At 44.6% G+C, this 19848-nt stretch overlaps 3 protein-coding genes and 2 long non-coding RNA genes across 10 annotated transcripts; 3 read left to right on the top strand and 2 right to left on the bottom strand.

Moving 5' to 3' along the window:
* Window positions 1-897: 897 nt before the first annotated feature.
* On the bottom strand, window positions 898-6881 carry mdm2 (MDM2 proto-oncogene). 2 transcript variants are annotated; one of them, XM_088288616.1, is made up of 12 exons: window positions 6772-6881; window positions 4162-4221; window positions 3574-3648; window positions 3375-3508; window positions 3228-3277; window positions 3059-3117; window positions 2833-2905; window positions 2552-2757; window positions 2351-2482; window positions 2235-2285; window positions 2012-2150; window positions 898-1708 (listed from the first exon to the last, which is right to left on the bottom strand). In XM_088288616.1, the coding sequence occupies exons 2-12, from the start codon at window positions 4210-4212 to the stop codon at window positions 1293-1295; spliced, it is 1386 nt and encodes a 461-aa protein (XP_088144742.1). In that variant the 5' UTR covers window positions 4213-4221; window positions 6772-6881; the 3' UTR covers window positions 898-1292. The 2 variants fall into 2 exon arrangements, with proteins under 2 accessions (XP_088144742.1, XP_088144741.1); XM_088288615.1 differs by lacking the exon at window positions 6772-6881 and adding an exon at window positions 5364-6756.
* LOC148341055 (uncharacterized) lies at window positions 2578-3489 on the top strand. The gene is made up of 3 exons (XR_015842078.1): window positions 2578-2739; window positions 3170-3322; window positions 3391-3489. It is a non-coding gene; the product is annotated as an uncharacterized LOC148341055 (long non-coding RNA).
* On the top strand, window positions 3588-13986 carry LOC148341052 (uncharacterized). 4 transcript variants are annotated; one of them, XR_015842076.1, is made up of 10 exons: window positions 3588-8516; window positions 8721-8814; window positions 8928-9027; window positions 9115-9681; window positions 9727-9967; window positions 10219-10308; window positions 10592-10682; window positions 11961-12203; window positions 12281-12448; window positions 13026-13986. It is a non-coding gene; the product is annotated as an uncharacterized LOC148341052 (long non-coding RNA). The 4 variants fall into 4 exon arrangements; XR_015842077.1 differs by having other exon boundaries at window positions 9115-9906; XR_015842075.1 differs by having other exon boundaries at window positions 9115-9967; window positions 12303-12448.
* Window positions 7621-13977, bottom strand: nup107 (nucleoporin 107). Of its 2 annotated transcripts, XM_088288613.1 has the most exons (27): window positions 13795-13968; window positions 13267-13346; window positions 13046-13141; window positions 12695-12789; window positions 12489-12603; window positions 12290-12393; window positions 12069-12184; window positions 11931-11979; window positions 11649-11720; window positions 11489-11577; window positions 11292-11367; window positions 11100-11213; window positions 10733-10823; window positions 10584-10663; window positions 10435-10494; window positions 10208-10353; window positions 10087-10135; window positions 9928-9997; window positions 9744-9859; window positions 9426-9615; window positions 9250-9356; window positions 9078-9180; window positions 8812-8972; window positions 8379-8504; window positions 8188-8301; window positions 7866-8033; window positions 7621-7795 (listed from the first exon to the last, which is right to left on the bottom strand). In XM_088288613.1, exons 1-27 carry the CDS (start codon window positions 13800-13802, stop codon window positions 7688-7690), a joined length of 2703 nt encoding a protein of 900 aa, XP_088144739.1. In that variant the 5' UTR covers window positions 13803-13968; the 3' UTR covers window positions 7621-7687. The 2 variants fall into 2 exon arrangements, with proteins under 2 accessions (XP_088144739.1, XP_088144738.1); XM_088288612.1 differs by having other exon boundaries at window positions 9250-9615; window positions 13795-13977.
* A 460-nt stretch (window positions 13987-14446) lies between the features above and the next one.
* Window positions 14447-19692, top strand: slc35e3 (solute carrier family 35 member E3). The gene is made up of 7 exons (XM_088288213.1): window positions 14447-14691; window positions 15520-15959; window positions 16083-16193; window positions 17200-17358; window positions 17479-17561; window positions 17870-17954; window positions 18181-19692. The coding sequence occupies exons 2-7, from the start codon at window positions 15555-15557 to the stop codon at window positions 18319-18321; spliced, it is 984 nt and encodes a 327-aa protein (XP_088144339.1). The 5' UTR covers window positions 14447-14691; window positions 15520-15554; the 3' UTR covers window positions 18322-19692.
* Window positions 19693-19848: the final 156 nt, after the last annotated feature.

The raw sequence follows: 19848 nt of genomic DNA, 5'->3' as shown, positions 1-19848 counted from the left end.
TATTCTACATCTATCTGTGCCTGTCGCTATCTATCTATTCTACATCTATCTGTGCCTGTCGCTATCTATCGTATTTACATCTATCTGTGCCTGCCGAAATCTATCGTATTTACATCTATATGTGCCTTGCCGCTATCTATTGTATTTACATCTATCTGTGCCTGCCGAAATCTATCGTATTTACATCTATCTGTGCCTTGCCGCTATCTATTGTATTTACATCTATCTGTGCCTGCCGCTATCTATCGTATTTACATCTATCTGTGCCTGCCGCTATCTACATCTATCTGTGCCTTGCCGCTATCTATCGTATCTACATCTATCTGTGCCTGCCGCTATCTATCCTATCTACATCTATCTGTGCCTGCCGCTATCTATCCTATCTACATCTATCTGTGCCTTGCCGCTATCTATCTATTCTACATCTATCTGTGCCTTGCCGCTATCTATCGTATTTACATCTATCTGTGCCTTGCCGCTATCTATCGTATTTACATCTATCTGTGCCTGCCGCTATCTATCTGTGCCTGCCGCTATCTATCCTATCTACGTCTATCTGTGCCTTGCCGCTATCTATCTATTCTACATCTATCTGTGCCTTGCCGCTATCTATTGTATTTACATCTATCTGTGCCTTGCCGCTATCTATCTGTGCCTGCCGCTATCTATCCTATCTACGTCTATCTGTGCCTTGCCGCTATCTATCTATTCTACATCTATCTGTGCCTTGCCGCTATCTATTGTATTTACATCTGTCTGTGCCTGCCGCTATCTATCTATTCTACATCTATCTGTGCCTGCCGCTATCTAGCTGTATCTGTCGCTATCGCTATATTTTTTATTTATATAGCAATTTAGGGTTAGATAAGATAGATTTATGAAACAATAGCACACAAGTTAAAACAAAATAGTATTTTAATGTATATTAAATAAATCAGCATGAGCAAAACCTTTGCAAAAACCTTTTATCAACAATTATATTAATGTTGAAAAACTTAGCAATAGAATAAACATTTCAATTGTATTATTCAAACAAATCAACATAAAGTGTGTGCTCAAATAAATAAATATCCATTCTGAAATAGGTAGCACAGTTTTGGCAAACAGGAAGGAGCACAATATTTTTTGGCGTGTATTGCCAGTTAACTGTTGATTAATCAACAAGAAAGTGAAACTCAACTAGAGTCAGGGCCGTTCCTGACGGTGGACACAAACACAAAGAGCAGCACATATCTCGGCTGAGGTAGGCAACAAACGCGCGTTTGGAGGGGGGGGGTGGAGTGACGCGGGACTTAGTCGAGGTAGGTGAAGACGACGGCCTGGATGGGCAGCCGGCACACGGGGCAAAGCTTTTTGCGCTTCTTCAGCTTGCGGGCACACACGTAGCACGACATGAGGTGCCCCGTCTTGCCGTGGATGATGCAGCCATTCTTGGGCCGCGACTGGCAGATGAGGCACGGCTCCAGGCACGAGTCGGGCAGCCGCATCTCGGCCGAGACGCTGCGCTGCAGCTCGGGCACGCCGAGCGTCTCCTGCGAGTTGGCGGCTGACGACTGCTGCGAGTCGCACGTCCACGACTTGTCCTGCGAGGACGAGCTGCAGGATGAGGCCGGCCGTGACGTTGTCACCAGCTCCTGCGAGTCGGGAGCGGACGAGACTTTGTCCATTTTGCCGTCCGGAACATCGACTCCATCCTCACCGTCTGAACCTTAGAGAGGAGAAGGGAAAAGAAAAAAGAAAACGCAAATAAATACATATGGCTGGTACACTTCAAATTGAAACATTACAAATCACAAAAAGCTGCCAGTAATTGTGGCTTGCCACAAGATGGCAGCAAAGCCCAATTTTAGTACAAGCTTTAAAGTCTAGGTAAGGTTTCAAAATAGTTTTTTTCCATCCTGCCTTCATTTTAAAAGTGTCGACCTGCTACAAGAGATACTTGGCCCATTTTCTTGCGTCCATAAAGAAAGTGAGATGCTCCCTAAATATGCTAAAACATCGTAGGACTGACCCGGCGCATCGGCGCATGCCTCCGGCTGGGTGGCCAAGGAGGCGCAGCGCAGCCAATCCTGGCGTAGACTCCAACAGCGCAGGCAGTTCCTCGGGAGGGGCGGGTTCAACTCGTCGCAAACGTCGCAGTGCCAGTAGTCCTGAGCACACGCACCAAATCAGTCCCGTCCAGTCCAGTCGGACTTATCTTGCTGTGAAAATTGCAGACGGCGTTTCATATTCACGTCTTCAGAGATCTCGGTGTCTTCGTCTTCAAATATGGTGAACTTGTACACCTGCAGGTGACAAAAACATGTACAATTTTGGCAGGAACGGAACATGCGCGCGTGCGTTATCCTACCTGGTCGTCGGAGGAAGAAGAGGCGTTGTCTTCATTGTAATCACTCGAGACGACAGACTCGACCTCAAATTCCACGCTGAAATTGTCGTCGTCGTCGTCGTCAGCGGCGGCGGTCGCGTCAGACCTGGCAGACTACAAGACACGCAGTCAAACCTTCAGTAAATTCTTAAAGCGGCGGCTGATGTAACGTCTCGTACTCACAGCGCTCGGAGTCTCTGACGATTGGCTGTTGTGCCTGTCCCGCCCACTTCCCAGGCCACCGATTACACACCAGGAGAGGCTTTCATCAAAAGTTAGCGAGTAGCTGTCCGAGCGGCTCCTCTTTGTGTCTTCGCCGCCGCCGCCATCGTCCTGGTCCTCGTCGGACCTGCCGTCTTTTTCCTCGCCGGGTAAGCTGTGCGAGGGACCTGAGGTAGGGGTAGGGAGGGGGGTCGTTGGTGGATGTTGATACGTTTCAACCTTGCGGACGGCCGACGACTCACTGGCGTCGTTGCTCCTGGAGCGCCTTCGCCGGCGTGGGTTGGGGGATGAAGAGCCGCTTCCGGCTGCACTTTCCTAACATTGAAAATGACAAAGCGCACATTTGCTTCAATGTATTTCTTTCTTTCTTCATTTAAAGTGGAAAGCGACTTTGTGGATATTCAGTTTTGTGCTTTCCAGCAAGCATGCTTTTTTGGGGGGGGAATAGAAGTCGAGCTGCCGTCCGACCTGTGCGGCTTGTTGCATCTGGCTGTCGCTCGCAGCTTCGTCAAAGTTTTGCCTTGATTCTGCACCACAAAGACACACATATTTGCATTCTTTTCTTTTTCATGTTTCGAGAGTGACCGTGCTGGCTGATTTCAAGCGTGTTTGTGTCAACACTCGCAAGACGTCCTACCTTGACTCCTCACGTTCACCAAGTTCTTGGCAAGCAGTGCGAAAAAAACTCTGTCCCCACCAGAAACAAAACAAAACAAAAACAAGGTTTGCAAGGTGAGGTTGCGTGTGTCAAATGTTTGGGATGTTTTTTGTTCCTGCGCCTCACTGCGGTTCTTTCACAGAGAACGTGTCGACTCCCAGGATGCGACCCAGCGGGTCGTGAGCGCAGTGCACGATGTGCTGCTGCTTCTTGTCGAACAGCTGCTTCTGGATGATGTACTGGCCCAGGTAGGACATCACCTGTCGACAGCAGGTTTGCAAACTTGCTACTAACTCACGGCACGCTTGGCATCATCTTGTCGTACCTCCTTGAAGGTCAGCACGTCTTTGGTGGCGCCCGCCAGCTTCAGCAAAGCGGACAACTCCAACTTGGGCCGCACCTGCGTACCAACAAGCCACGGCCGGCAGCTAAGTCTCGACACAACAACTCACGGCATCAACAATTTTTAAACGGCACCGAATGCAATTTGTGTCCGAGCGATGTGCGCACGTGTGAAGAACTGAAAGACTGACAAATGAATTGAAATGTAAAACGAGTACGGAATAAGCTGAAGCGGTGTGAAGTTGAAGAACATTTCCATTTAATAAGGAAATGTATCAAGGCAAATTTAGAATGACAAAACGAATCAAGTTGTGAAATATGCAAGGGAGAGCAACGTTGCGCAAATGTCGCGATTCATTTCAATCATCGAAAAGGTGGAATCGCGTGGAAAAAAAATTTGATGACTTAAAAAAAAAAAAATCAATGAATTGTGTCGCAGAATGAGAAATGCCAAATCCATTCGGCTTGATCTATCGACGTACGGACGTGTCGCTAGCGCGCTCAGATCAGGAGAATCCGTACGATGGCAACGCAAAAAAAAAAAAAAAACAGGAATTGATGATGGCCTCACCACTTGGTCATTGTCAGAGATGTCCATGTTGAGGTTCTTGTCAGTTGACATGTCGACAATCTGCACACACACACACACAATGTGAGGAAGGTGACACGACAAATAATAACAAGCATCGCTGTTTTGCCGTGCGGAGACAAAAACGTGAGCGAGCTGCCAATCGCACCCTCGAGCGCATTTTCGTGTCAAATGAAATGAAATCTTATGAACGTCTGGACTTGCGCTGCTCTCAACGCACGCTAAAGTCAAGATCGCATCTTATTGCGTGACCGGGAGGGCAACTTCAACACAACCATCTGATTTGGAACAAAATGTTCTCGTGTGCCAATAAAACAAACACAAGAAACAAATGAGCAAAATCGTGATGAGTGCCACAATGGGGAAATTTGTGAGTCAAATTTGAGAAATGACTCCTCATGACCTGAATTAACTTTGGAGATGATCCCGACACATCATCACATAATTTGACATCCTTGCATGAGTTGAGTCATTTCTTTAAAGTCCAAAATGTGGAAAAAAAAACGGATTTCTTTCTAGAAGGAAAGGCGCACACAATTTGAGAACAGTCACAAGAAAGATTTGCAGGAAAATAAAAGGCATTCAAATTCACAACTTGTTAAAATGTGTTTCTATATGCCCTATTCAGTACTGAATTCCATTGCACTGTCTTCTTTATTTATCTAATTTATATATTTGTCTGTATTATTGTTGTATTGCACTGGAGAGGGGAGCCCTCTAATCTCGTTGCACACTTGAGTACAATGACAATAAAGGGATTTCTATTCTATTTCTATTCTAAAAATGCCTTTCTTCCTATCTTGAACTTTTGACATTAATATTACGACGTCACATAGTAAGAACACGTCCTTGTAAGATTACAACTCCTTTTTTTTTTTTCTTTCATATCATCTTTGTTTGTGGAAATAAAACACAACTTTCACCCTACGACAACTTTATTTCTTCAACTCTAAAAACATGAATTTGTCATCAGAATGTAACAACCCCCCCCTCCCTAAAAACGGGCAACTTTTTAATTCCTTTTGGGCTGTACGTGGTCGTTCTATCTGGTTGCCGTTTGCATTACGAAGGAGACCCAAAAAGTTTGACAAGCCTTGCCTAAAATAATCACAAGAAACAAACTCAAAAGCATTAATGCTGTCTTCTTGCTGCGCGAAAAGCTTTTAGGAATTCCAAATTCTTACCGGTTGGCCGTTCAGTGGTCCATGTGTGCAAGTGCAAAGAGTTAAAGTGCAGAGTGCCGAGAGAGAGAGTTGAGACGGCGGCAACGGCTGGCTCTTATAGTGCACGCAGGACATGTCAGGACTAGACTGAAGCGTGAGTACACTCTGTCAAGTCAAGTGGGCCTATCACAGTCAGCCCGGCTGACTCAGCGGCACGCCACCAACTGCAACAGCTGATTACATTTCCTCCACAAAGACATGCCGGGACTAGTCCAGTCCAATGACTCAACACTAACTCAAACCACGCTAACTGGGTCCTAACTGTGTTAAATCAAGGACTTGACATGTCCCGTCCATCTGACAAGAGTGCATTGAAGCACCTTTTCTTATCGGAGGATATGAACCTCAAGCACCCAATAGAGACATCTCCCACAAAATCTAAACATGAAACTAATTAAAAACACACATTTTCAGTAATCCTTTGCATGTTTTCTTACACTTTTGCTGTCACAAACTAATACTATTGTCTAACAACACTTTGAGAAGATGAAAACAAGACTCTCTTGCACACACGGTTCTTGAGACAAAAAGGCGAAACACGGTTGCTTCGGGCTGCTCTTTGTTTTGTCAAACCCAGTTGAGGTTTCCGGCAAATCTGACAAAAAAAGAATTCAACAGTGTATATTCAAAATCCAGCATGACGACAAAACGATACCAGTCTGCTGGCTAGGTGCTAATATGCATATGTAATTCAAAGCACCTTTTGTGCAGAGATGTTATGAACATGAAATAATAACACAGTAGTGTGGAATTCCAAGCAAGAGGGTTTCGATGGCATAAAGTTTGGACCGTAGTCTCTGCTGATGACGTCACAATCGTGAGCAGAAATATGCCCGGACTTGTCCGCGCGGCGTTTGGCTTCGAACAACTCTTCCTTCAGTCAAAAGCAAAACGATTTAAGCGCCAGTCGATGGTGCACAGAGCAAGAAGCACTTGCAAAACACAAGTTATTTCATCGCCTTTCGCGACAACCGATGGAACACAAACGAGCTCAATTTGATTTTGGGATTGAAACCGATTTGATGCACGTTTGCGCGGATCACCAACAAAAAACGGAATTTATCTTTGAAGTGAAGTCGCTTTACAACGCCTAGTATGTGTGTTGGGGTGAACGTCTATTAGTGAAACGAGCGTCCAGTCCGCAAAAAGACCCGAATCTAAAACGTCTGCAGTCAACTCTCCTAGCTTTTCGTCTACTCGGCCAGGAAAGTCCGAGGCTCTGAGGCCTACCAGCACGGGGCTACTTCGAGCTATTAAGGGCTTATTCGAGCTAACAAGGGCTAGTTCGAGCTAACAGTTGTCACCTACACGTGTCGCTAGCGAGCTTTATTTGAGAACAAGGTGCTCCTGAGTGCCGTTTTTACCGTACCCGATTCGTCCGGTGAACGTTTCGACTCCAATTTGTTTTATTCCACCATTCAAACTTCCCCTCGAAATGTTCGCGTTTACCTCTTACGTCCGCGTCACAGCGCCTCTACAGGCCAAACATGACATTGCGTCCCGTGCTCTTGAAGTTGCCTCTAGATTTACTTGAATGTCAGAAATCAGACAGCGAGAATCTTTTTGTATTCTTTTACGGATACGGTCAGTCGCAGCGAGCTAAGATTTCAGCTTACTTTAGTTTGATCTTAACTGTGTTCATTTCCCCATAGAATAAAAGACATGCACAGGATACATTTGTAAGAGGAATGGCTCCTAAAAATTAAGACCGTCAGTGAAGTGTTATGTTATATTACTCTTAGATATGTTTGGGTTTTCTGACAAAATCCTGCTCCACACTTGGTTTCACAGCATGTGCTGCTAAATTTTCTCACTGGCGACCATAAAATTTCAAGTTAGGAGCCACCATGCTCCTCCTTAAAAGAGTTTGTCTGCAGCTGTGGTTAGCAAATTGTCAACCAATTATCAAATGCCCTCATCCTACAAAACAAAGAAAATCCTTTTTGGCTGCAGCGACAGTTGCTCTGCTTCAAGTCAGGTCAAATGTATTCTCGTTGACCACAGTTGACAATTAACAACATTCCCTGATCTTAACCTGAAGGAGGGCCAGGAAAAACCGGAAAAAAAAACACAAACAAAGAAACAAAAAACTGAGAAATGAGAGAAGGGACCACGGATGGGCGGGGATCCCACTTTCTGGATAAGGCTGCAATAGATGCCGCGTGGGCAACATTTGACACATGAGTGTACAATGTAAGTTCAAACAAACAATCAAGCCTTGCAGCAAACATTTTTTTTCTTTATTTCGAAAATATAAACAAACACACATAACCCAAGGGCTGCCCTCATGGCTGCAACTCGTAGCCGAGCGGGTCAAGTCCCTGGTCCAACAGCGCGAGGGATGATTCCCTCAGCTTCAGAAGGAAGCGTCTCAGCTCCTCTTTTGAAAAGACCTTAAGAAGTTCAAACCGATCATCAGCCTCAAGCAAGACATAAAATGCAAAACAGCGCCGGCAAGGTTACCTGGTAGAGGCGATGGTGGTCGGAGGAAATGATGTCAGCTAGCCGCAGTGCCTCCTGGTGTCTGGAGGAGTTCTGCAGCACGCTAAGCAGCAGAAAGCTGAGGCGAGGCAGACAAAGCGAGCGCAGCGCCGACATTTGGTGGCTGCGCTCGGCATCCTGCTCCAAATCCTGACAAAACAAATGTGAAAATCCTCAATCTTTCTTCTAGTAAACTTGCATACTAGTGAAGATAACTACCACTAAGAGCATACGGGTGAAAATCGAGTTCTTCACTTGCAGAGCACAGATGTTAACGAGTGGACACTTTTTTTTTCTTTCTGACCTGTACATTGTCCACCATCCAGCCGCCATCGACAAACAGCAACACGTTGTAGATTCTTTCCTTCACATCTTCCGTCAGGACGTCCAGCCGGCTCGACCAGGACGACAACGCGGCCTGACGGCAATAGCACTTTTGAGAGATGCTGCATTGGGGGGGAAAAAAGCCAAGGATTTCCTCGGAGATGGGCATACCCTGTACTCTTTCTCTCTCATCTCATTGGCTACTCGCTCGGTGAATTTCACTTCCGGTGCAGGTGTTGGCTTCTGGGGGGCGGAGCTACTGTGACTGAACCAGTCGGAGAAGGCTTCGTGGGCTTCCTGAAAGAACATGTTAGCTTTTATAACATCTACGCTCATTTCCATTAGCTTGTGTATGGCGTTTGAGTTACAGTAGCAGTTGTTTGAAGGTTGACAATTATTTCTGGTAGTGAGTTTATGATACCTCGCATTAGGCTAGCAGACTTTAGTGAATCTATGGTTTGGTTGAACAAGTGAGTGTTTAATTGTCTTTTGTTGTATGTGTCTGTTTTACAGTGACAAACTTTGCCTGCCATTTGGAGTGCAAAAGAGCGAGAACCAACAAACACTTTTGTGAATAAAAAGCCAATCTTCTATTGAGACAGACCAGGTAGGCTCTGATGCACAGATGCTCTCTGATGGCGTTCTCGTCGTCGGCGGGCAGAGGTGACGTCTGGCCGAGTCCCGACCACTGACAGTAGATTTCTCTCATGGAATCCTCAGGAACTTTGGAGAAAACCGCCTTGGCCGCGTCGTGTTTCTCCAGAGCTGCGAGGGAGACGGATGGACAGAAGCAATGCATCATGGTCCAGCCATGTGAAAGGTGAGGCGAATGATGGCGCCCGGGGGCGTGAAGTGTTTGCTTGCTTGTACCCAGGAATCTCCTCATGATTGCGTTGGACTGCTTCAGGGCTTCAGCTCGATGGGCCGGCTCAAACAGAAGCCAGTCGATGATGTCGATCTTCTTTTGGTCCTCCTGGAACAACGCAGCGCAACTCCAGACACTCTCAATATGAACAGTGCACTTTTGGGGTTCAAAACGAACCTGTGTGGTTCCCGTCTCCAGAGTCTGGCTTTGAAGCGTGAACTCGGCGTCGTCGCTCTCTCGCACCGTCTCCACCACCAGTTTGGTCACAGCAGCCACGTCCAAACCTTCGCCAACAAAATGACTCTGAATTTGCTCGTCATCTTGCCACCTTATCGCCGCTTTTCGGCTCTCACCGGCCTCCGTGGCGAGCTGCAAGCAGCGGGGACGGAGCTCCGGCTGGCTGACCGTCTCCAGGAAAGCGGCGTATTGAGCGGTGGCCAGGTCGGCCGGCAGCTGGCTGACGTAGCTCGCCACAAGCTCAGTCTGCTGCTCCCGGATGAGCAGGGTCACGTATGCCTTGAGCACGTCCACACACACGTCCTCCTTCCACGCAGAGGCAGAGGCAGACGCAGACGCAGGACAAATGACTCATTTATCATTTAACTGCAGGTTTGGATTTGCTGTCCAATTCCCGCTTCTTATGTAGTCGTTCAGCATGTCCGCTGGTTTACCTTCAGGGCCAAACCCATGGAGCGGAAAAACAGCAGCAGATGACTCATGAAACGTAGCAGGTGCGAGGGGAGTGCCTTGGAGGCCGTCAGCCAATCACAAAACTCCTCCAGAAGACCTGAGAGGAACGACGCACACTTCAAGAGGTCCTCTGGGGGCTCGCAGGTGACGAGGAGCAAATCTTACCATCCAGGTCTCCCAGGATGATAAACTTCTGAATGACATGGTAGTGCTCTCGCGTCTCGTCCAATACCCTCTGCCAACACGCACGCACATGTACACTAATCATGTGGGTTCAGTCACATGACCTTCATGGGAACCAATCACATTGAGTTTGCATTTTACCTTTGACTCTGACGCTTGGAGCTCCTCAAACACCTTTTCCATCGTCCAGCTGAGGAAACAAGTGACCTCATCAGGGCCATCCCTTGCTTGACAATATCACAAGTGTGTGTGTGTGTGTTACTTGGCCTCCAGGTATTCCCGCGGCAGCGTCTCCACTTCCTGGTGGGCCATCCCTGACGACATGAGATGCTTTTCCACCAGTGTGTCCACCATCACTCTGAAGTAAGCCCACAAGCAGTCCTCCCATGATTCACACACAGCCAGCATCTAACACAAAACACACGCACACACGCACAGAAAGCTGAGCATGTGAGCATACTGACGAAATCTAGAATTCGGTGAGCTTACTGGTTTCAGATTTCCACTCAGGCTAGCGTAGATGGCTCGCTCATATCTGTTTAGCTGCTCCTGAAAAAACACATTTCCACAAATTCATTCAAAAGTTTAGAGACGGACGGTCTTATTGAAATTTCACGCAAATGTGTGTGTGTGTGTACCTCCTCAGCCATCCTCCAGCTGCAGGCCTTCCAGACGCCTCTCTGAGGGTTTCCTTCAATCGGGTGCAACTCGGCGCTGCCTGCAAATAAGAGACAAACGTGAGCTCCCGGATGTCACCGCGTTTGCTATAGGGATGGTAAAAGCGCACCCGAGTTCATGTTGGGATCGTGGTAGAGCTTCCAACCTTCCAGCGTGGCTGCTCGCCAGGCCTGACCGCACCGTGTGCACAACCTCTGAGCCTACACACACAAAAAGCGCAAGATAAGAGCACTTCAGCCGCTGCTATTTTTAAGCGTTTTTAAAATTCGACCGATATTTGAATTGTATTAGTTCCCGTTAATACATTAACCAAATATTCAATTTAATAAATGAATTGAATACATTTTCATGAACCAAAAACAGTAATAAATAAATTAATGAATAAAATGTAAATGTCGGTGGGCCGGATTAAAGAATGTGCTTGTTTTCAGCGACAAATTCTTATGTAAGCGTGCCGCCGCCGACCCTTCGACTACCTCCTCGGTCATGCCGGCCCGAATGAGCGTGAACAGGTTCTTCAGCAAGCGGACGTCATCTTCCCGGTCCAGGTCAGCCAGAGGTCGCTGCTGGCGGATAGGCGCGTCCGGGTCCTGAAAGCACGATCGCAAACTTTAACTGTTGCGTCGGGCGTCAGTCACCAAGGCTGTTGTCATGGTAACGGGTCTCACCAGCTCAGTGACCAGGGGGATGGTGAAGACGTTGCCGCTTTTGCGCCTCAGCTTCAGTGAGTGCAGCGTGTTCTCCCTAACACACACAAACACACACTTTACTGATGCTGCGTGTGTGGCAAAGACTCACGTGCATCTATAGTCTTTTTTTTTTTCCTTTCTTAATTTGGTTTGAAATCAGACAGATTGCAACTCACCAGCAGACACTTTTGGCGTAATATTCAATGTTGTCGGAAAAGTCTCCCATGTGATCCTTGGCGATGCTCTCCAGCCAATCAACGACCAACTACAGGTGAGGAGTGACATGGCAGTGAGCCAAGCGCCAAAACCACAACATAGCCCAAACGTGTTTGTTACCTGACTTTGACGTACGGCAGCATCGCGCTGGAATAGCTGTTCCACCACCACCTTTTCACTTTCATTGGGAATCTGCACGCACAATTGGTCCAAATGAACATGGTGCATTTCTGTTAAATGATCCTCAGTGAATTCCCATCGAGAGGTTCCAATTTTGACTATTTCTACAAATTCCCCATTTTGAATTCCAAAGGAGATTTTTTTCCCACCACTTTTCAATCCTATTGTTGAATGAGTGTGTTACCGTGACAACGTGTCAACCGGCAACAGTTAATCACTCACAGCCACGTCGACCATCATGTCATCTTCCAGGGCCAACTGGACGCGATCCCTGCAAAAAGAGAGCAAGCGATAGGGAGGACCAGCCGGTTCAGATCCAGTCAGATGTGAGGCGGTCTCAGACAGAAAGTGGACATCCACCTGTAGAGGGAGGTGATGAGTCTCCAGGAGTGGCTCTCCTGTTGCAGTAGCCAACGCACACCTGCCGTCTTGCTGTTCTGACCCGCTCGCAGCACCACCGACTGGAGCACTTCCACCTCAAATGCATGAGAGAAGGTGTGGATAAAGTCTTAACCGACAATCAAGTCCCATGTCCCAAAATTGGTGATTTCAGTCAAGTCATGTGACTCCAGTCCCCCAACCTTGTCCTGGCAGAGGGTCTGGTAATCCTCCAGCAGGTCGAATATGGCAGAGGAGGAGTGTTTCAAAAAGGATGTGAGGAAATCTGGGAAAAGACTGGTTGCCGCTGCAAGTGCAAGAACCAAAGAATCAGATGGCAACCACAGCGTGACAGAGGGCAGGTGCGTTATTTATTTTTTTTCTTCTTTCACCCCCACTCACCAGCCTCTCCAGGGTCGTCATCCTTGAGTAGGGCTGAGCCTAGGTGGGTGATGTCCTCCAAACCAGTCACGGGTGACCCGTACACGCTGTGAGGCCAATCACTGTCGTCCAAATTCTACACACAGCATCAAAGTTGTTTGACACATCTGGCAAGATGGTCGCTATCGTGTGTGCTTCAAGACTGCGGAATTGTTTTGTTTTCTGACCAGACTGCCGAGTGTGTTTCTCGGCGTGTGCATGGGGCGAGGGGTTCGGCCAGCGTGAGCTAAAATGGTGGAAACATCTGGAATCCTGGGAGTTACTGGAGAGAGAGGATTTGAAATTAAACAGGAAACGAGACTAGATGTCAACTGAATAGAGTTTGCATATTTGGGCTTGCAAAGGGCTGGAAAAGTTCCATTACATTTCCAGAAAGTGGCGATTTTTAAATCTAACATTACTTCTATTACCTAACTATATTTTATTTCCTTTTTGACAGCCAAACTTCAATGTTGTAAATGTCTCACTCTTCCCACGGAAACGTTCCAACTTTGACAGTTTCCCAAGGTTAGACTTACCAGCTTGTCTGAAGAGTGAGGCAGGCGTTTTCCTCAGCATGGAGCAGGCTGGCGTCAGCACGGATGCGCCAGGATTGCCATTGCCGGGTGAGGGGACTGCGATCAGCGCTCAGGAAAACCACCACCACGCAGTAGAACTCCAGAGATTGAACTCCAAATGGAGTACAGCATCATCGGCATCACAAAGAACAGACAACCCAACACACACGCTTCCAGGATACACGCCACCTTCTTCATTCGACGGGCAGCGACCGTCACCATGTCATCTCGGACCACCGGAGACAGCAGCTCACTTTGACCCCTGAAACAACACGTCCACGAACACTTGAACAGTCAAAACCATTTACGGACTCAATTGCGCTCATCCATACATATACGAATATCGTTCCAAGTGCGGAGTGTCCCGAAAATCATCAATCATTTCATCACAACTCTTCGTAAACATTATCCAATGTTGTTGGAATATACACGTGCCCGAACTTCAGGGTGCTGCGCCCTTACTTTAATTTTCGAATTATGAACTTGGATACATTAAAGCTTCTAAGCTTGAACACTATTGATTATAACATTAGCCGGTTAGCATCTCCGATATTTGCGGACGGTGGGCGCCGTTAGCCTCGGCTAACGCACTCAAATAACTTAATTTACGCGTGCGAATTCTTCAAAACTCAGACTAATGACACGATGATGCACAAGAAAATAAGTCAAACCCGTGCGGTCTTAAAAAAAAGAAGCCCAAACGTTATTACCAGTCCATTTTTGCAAGTTGACACTTCCCGCTTCACGAGGTTCAACGAGCTTCTTCTTCGTGGCAAAATGAAGGTAGCATTAAGATAACTGCTAACATATAGGTTATAACGTGTATAACTTCGGATAAAATGCAATCCAACTTTTTTGTGAGGTTAATGGTGCCACGACCCTTATATAAATAAAGACGCATCTGGGGGTCTTGTTGTGTCGTTTTAGTTATTTCTTTTAATTTGACTACATTTGACTTCCATGTGTCATGGGGCCTCGCCGCCTCGCGATGGCGCAGTGGTTCAAACACAGATTTATTTTTTATATACAGGACGAGTCACTAGAGTGAAATCTGTCAGTTGCAAGGCAGGAATTCGTTTTTTATTTTTACCAGAATGTGGCCAAAAATTGGAAATGAAAGGAAATGGCGATGACAAAATTCAGATCGCACTGTAGGTGACATGAGATACGCAAAACAAGAAACGACAAAAGGTTGTTACTCTGAGAAGCCAAATGCATGACTAAATACATTAGCAAGTCGCTGGCATTCCGCCTGTAATTAGAAGAAAAAGAAGATTCCCACTCCCGACCGAGAGATGCCGACATTGTCAATAAACGTTATTTGCCAGAAGCCTTAAATGACTAAGCGAAGAAGAAGAACGCGGAAATGGAATACAAAGTAGCTTTTGAGTTCACGGTCCCCGCGGGCCAATTTCTGCGGATTCGGAAGGCGAATTGCGCCTTGCCAAAAGTTCAAAAAATTCCCGAGCTGCGTTTAGCCAGATCAGGACTTTCAGGTTTGAGCGTCACTGAAGAAAAGCCAGTAACTTTCGTCAAGTTTGCCCCACCGTCAGTCAGTGCCACGGACAAGCAGTGGGACAGTAGCGTTCAGATATTGAAGACCTCAGGTAAAGTTAAAAAAAACAAAAACTTTTCTGCTTCCCTGTCCTCCTGTCAACAGATCAACATTTGAATTCTGCATCACTCAGATGAACACTTGACTTGAGGTCCCTTAATTGCTTGCAGCTCCACTGTCCTGCATTTATTTTATTTTATTAGGCATTGGTTATTGAGTTTCCCGTGGCCCGGCAACGTTCTTGATCGCGTTCTTTTGCCACGAATCAGCTTTGCTCGGTCAATCACCGGAGCTCTGAATTTTGGGCCAGCCGCCAATCGTATATTTCACGGCTTCCAGTTGCTTGGTGGTGAATAGACTAGTTTGTGAATGAACACTTTGCACACAGCGGCGGTTGTCTTTACCCTTCTGTTTACTACCCCTTGCCCTTCGGCTCATAAAAGACCCATCAATGCCCCAAATAAAACAGCTTCGTCGATTTTTTTCAAAGCCAAATCTATTTTGCGTTCTGAAACTATTATGATCAAGATGATCATATAAAAAGACGATCATCACTGACCATTGAGACACTTTTTTTTTAACCACAAACAAACTACAGAGGTCGCTGCTCGGGCCCTAAATATGAAGAAAAAACTGAAATGGATTTTGAATATTTTTTTCCCGGTTGGAAACTAGCAAAAAAACTTTTTTTTTCTAAACAGTAATTTTCTGCTCTATTGCACATTCGAATGTGAGGCTGGCTGCCGAACTTTCCATCACGTTCATGTAGTTGAACGTTAAATATGCAAATTCATAAATTTGAATCATGAATATAATTGCATTCAAAAGGGAAATCAATTTAAAGCGTTTTGTCTTCTGATTGTTTCTTGCTTCCGTGCAGTTTGAGTGTGTCATTGTGAAAAGCTCAAGCGCGCCATGGCTGTTGCGAAGCTTCCGGAGCTGCCGGCCAACTGGCGCATCGTTGTCGGCATGCTGGCCAACCTGCTGTCGTCCATCAGCATCGTGTTCATCAACAAGTGGATCTACGTGCACTACGGCTTCCCCAACATGACGCTCACCCTGGTGCACTTTGTGATCACCTGGCTGGGGCTGTTCATGTGCCAGATGATGAACGTTTTCTACCCCAAGCAGTTGCCACTGCGCAAGATCGTGTGGCTGGCGCTGAGCTTCTGCGGCTTTGTGGCCTTCACCAACTTGTCGCTGCAGAACAACACTATCGGCACGTACCAGCTTTCCAAGGCCATGACCACGCCCGTCATCATCCTCATCCAGACGCTCTACTACAAGAAGAGCTTCTCCAACAAGATTAAGCTCACGCTGGTCAGCTCTCTTTTTCCTGCCGTTCACTCAGTGCTCCCTTGACTCAATCGTCACTCAAAACATTGAAATGAATGCGAAATGGCATGAATGCATTTGTCTTTTGTTTTTTTTTATTCTGTGCAGCTTCCCATAGCAATGGGTGTGGTATTGAACTCGTACTACGACGTGCGCTTCAATGTGCTGGGGACCATTTTTGCCACCTTGGGTGTTCTGGTGACATCACTCTACCAAGTGGTGAGTGATTTCTTTTTTTTACTTTTTGCACTTGAGTATTTCTTTTTGCACTCATACTCCCTATGTTGGAAAACAGCTCTCAGTCCTTATTATTCAGTTCAAATGTGCCTGTGACCTTTTTCAGTCTAGCAAGTAATTCTGCTTGCAAGGCCTTAATAATGTCAGCTGCGGAAAAAACGTTCACATGTTGAGTGAGGTTATCAAAATGGGTATGTTTCTTATTCATTTCATTAGTACGTTTGCACTTAAATATGTTTCCATGGAAATCTATGGCATTCACTTGAAAAAATGACTGCTTTGACTGAGTGATTTATTTTTTGGTTTAAGACCGTCTACACTTTGTTTTTCATAATATTTTTTCTGTTTTTAAGAATATTTGTTTCCCTGTTTCTCAGGAATATATTTTCCTGTGTTATTTTTTTTTCTTTTTTAAATCATGTTTTTGGGGGAATAATTTTATATACTGTTTGGGGATTTTTTTTGGCAGTCTTGTTTTTCGGCATGATGTTTTTTATAATTGGAGCACATTTGAAAAAAATAGACGGTACAAATTAATTTCTTTATTGCGAGCTTGTGCACGAACATGACACAGTCTTATTCAGTTAAAATCAAGTGTTTTTTTAAGTTAATGCGATTAGAAGAAAAAAATATTGAACCCCTCCAAAAATTATTCCACAAAACCCCAAAAAAACTGAGAAAAAAAAATTGAAAAACACAATTACTCAGAAAAACAGAAAGAAAGTACTCTGAAAAATACCAATAAAAAGATTACTAATAAAAAAGGCAGTTTCTGCCTCTGCGCATTTCAGACTGTATTTTTTTTTTTTTTACTTTTACTTAGAATCTACTACTTATCCCTCCAGTATCTATTACTTCTACTTAAGTAAAAATAAAATATATATCGTTATTTTATCTTCTTTAATTGGTGTTTTTCATTTTTCAAAAAAAAAATGTTCCCCCCCCCCCGAGTATGACAATGAACTGTGATTGCCTGTGTGTCTTTTAGTGGGTAGGAGCAAAGCAGCGCGAGCTCCAAGTCAACTCTATGCAGCTTCTGTACTACCAGGCACCTCTCTCCTCAAGCATCCTGCTGAACATCATCCCGTTCTTTGAGCCGCTCACAGGAAACGGAGGAATATTTAGACCGTGGTCCGTTCCCGCTCTGGTTGGCTCCAACACTCACACTCACACACGCGCACATACGTGCACGTGCGCGCGTGCTGCTTTTCATACCTGACGTTCGGGGCTTTGCTTTGAAGGTCGGAAACTTTCTCGTGTTTTCCAGATGACTGTGCTCCTGTCCGGAGTGGTGGCATTCCTGGTCAACTTGTCCATCTACTGGATCATTGGAAACACGTCAGCTGTTACGTATCCTTAAATCACGACTGTCCAAACTACTGCCTGCAATTTGCCGTTGTCGTGCCTGCATTGTGCTTCCAGTACTTTCTACATTGGGTGGTAAAACGGTAGATGAGACATAATAGTGGCTCCATTGGTTTTTTACTAGATTTGCAAACATGAAGAAATGATTTACAGCTACATTAGCAAAAACATTTCCATTCATAACGGCCCGATGAATAAAGATAATTCACCTCCTGCAGGAAATTGTGAGAATCCCAATTTGTGTCATTGGGAATCATGTTGACATTTGTTTACCTTGAGTCCAAACTTTACAGCTACAACATGTTTGGCCATTTTAAATTCTGTTTCACCCTAGTCGGAGGATATATGCTCTTCCAGGACCCCCTGTCGCTCAACCAGGTGAGAAGTTCTGTGCTGCTGTCAAAAATGTTTTAAAAATAATTCAGTGGGAATACACATTTCCAAAAAAAATAGGGTCAGAGTTATGTTTTAACCATTCATTTCAAAGTGGAAAGTTCATTTGAGAGCTGAGTATTTTGAGCCACATAATAAATGAAATTGGAGGTATTGTAAAATGTATTTGCTTCCAAACGACTGTCTGTGGTTCCATGTTGCTCTCCATCAGGCTTTGGGGATCCTCTGTACTCTGGTGGGAATTTTGTCGTACACGCACATCAAGCTGGCCGAACAAGAGGAGGAAAAGCGTCTCCTGGTCCAGACGCCACAGGCCCACCCAGTTGCCACACGCAAGATGGAAATCCCATGAGGGATGTTTTTTTAAAAAAAAAAATTTAAATACGGATGTTTATTTTATGATGAGTATTTTGGTGAGAAAGAACTGGATGAAATTCATAACACTTCTCCCATGGTGCTTTGCTCCAGAAGAATGAAGTTGGGTCTCACAATACAAGAACTGTGTGAGCACTCAAGTTGTGAAAATGATGAGTTAATCACCACAAATAATGGTTCCTTGTAAATCTATCCATGCCAGTGATGTACAGTGATAGATGGAACAGTTAAATACTCTTCAACTCTATGGCAGAAGGTACAATCAACATGTACTTCCAGTTCACCTGTTATAATGGGAGTAAATTAAAGGAATTATCCAGCCAAAATGGTCCATTTTTCAATAAGCCCAATTTATGTATCCTTTTTTTTTCAGGAAATTATGTGTTTGCATTTTCTATTTTATCAATTTGTTTTGAAGAAATCTATACAAAACTAATGAGTTTAACTCATTCCCTGCCATTGACGGATATAGAAGTCAAAAAGTACATTCATCAGACACTTATAATTGCCAACATTTTGAAAACAATTAAGAGATAGATGATCATTTCCCAAGGCACACTGGTTGGAATCACTGAATTTCCATTTTAAAGGCCTGCTCAAAGTGTCATATTGGTCTTCCTATTCATTGAATTAAAACAATTTCATCGAGTATGATGTCGCAGTCATTTAATTGTGGACCATCGCTCTGTATTGATGTCACAAGCTGTAATGTCTTAAGCAGTTGAATCCTTTCGGATCACAAACAAAGTTAAAGAAATTTCTTTTAGATTGACTCATAAATTCTATCCAGCCAAAACTTATATAAGCAAGCGATTTATGATCAATATTTACACAAACTGTAGCTTTTGTGACGAGTGCCCTGAACCTGTTATTCATTTATTTTGGTATTGTCCATCTGTTCATTTGTTATGGCAGACATTATGTGATTTTACTCAGTAATATTGAGAGATGTCAGGATTGCTTGGAAAAATGTATTGTTTTGTTTTTTTTAAGGTAGCGTGGAAAAAAGGAACGTGTATTATCTGATAAATCTTTTGGTTCTAATGTTAAAATATCACATTCATTGTTATAGGTTCCGTGGAAGAAAGCCATGCTTTATTTTTTTTTATCATGAATTTAAACAGTACATCCGTTCTATTAAATTTTCTCTCAAACAAAAGGCTCTAAAAACAATAGAAATTTGCACTAATTTGTAGGTGTTTCTATATATTTTTTGCCCCTAGCATGTTGTTCCTTCACCTTTTTTGTCTGTAGAAAGGTATTTTTTTTATTGTATTTATTTCCTCTGTATTTTTTTACTGTTTTCTTGACTAATTGTAATATATAAATAAAAAAAAGTTGAATCCTTTCGGTTTGGTAAATAATTTTACATTTCTAGGACTTAAGTTCAAAATGAACTCCAAGTTGTTCGCTTTTAAACGTTTTTTATGCCTTTATGTGACGTTATCCTAACTTGATTAGTGCAGTGACTAAAGTCGCCTGTCAAAATTATGAAGCATTGTAA

The sequence above is a fragment of the Idiotropiscis lumnitzeri genome, chromosome 2 (genome assembly GCF_059441095.1).
Source record: "Idiotropiscis lumnitzeri isolate Australia: NSW breed Sydney's pygmy pipehorse chromosome 2, RoL_Ilum_1.0, whole genome shotgun sequence".
Classification (NCBI taxonomy): Eukaryota; Metazoa; Chordata; class Actinopteri; order Syngnathiformes; family Syngnathidae; genus Idiotropiscis; species Idiotropiscis lumnitzeri.
This window is presented reverse-complemented; position numbering and strand designations above follow the sequence as displayed.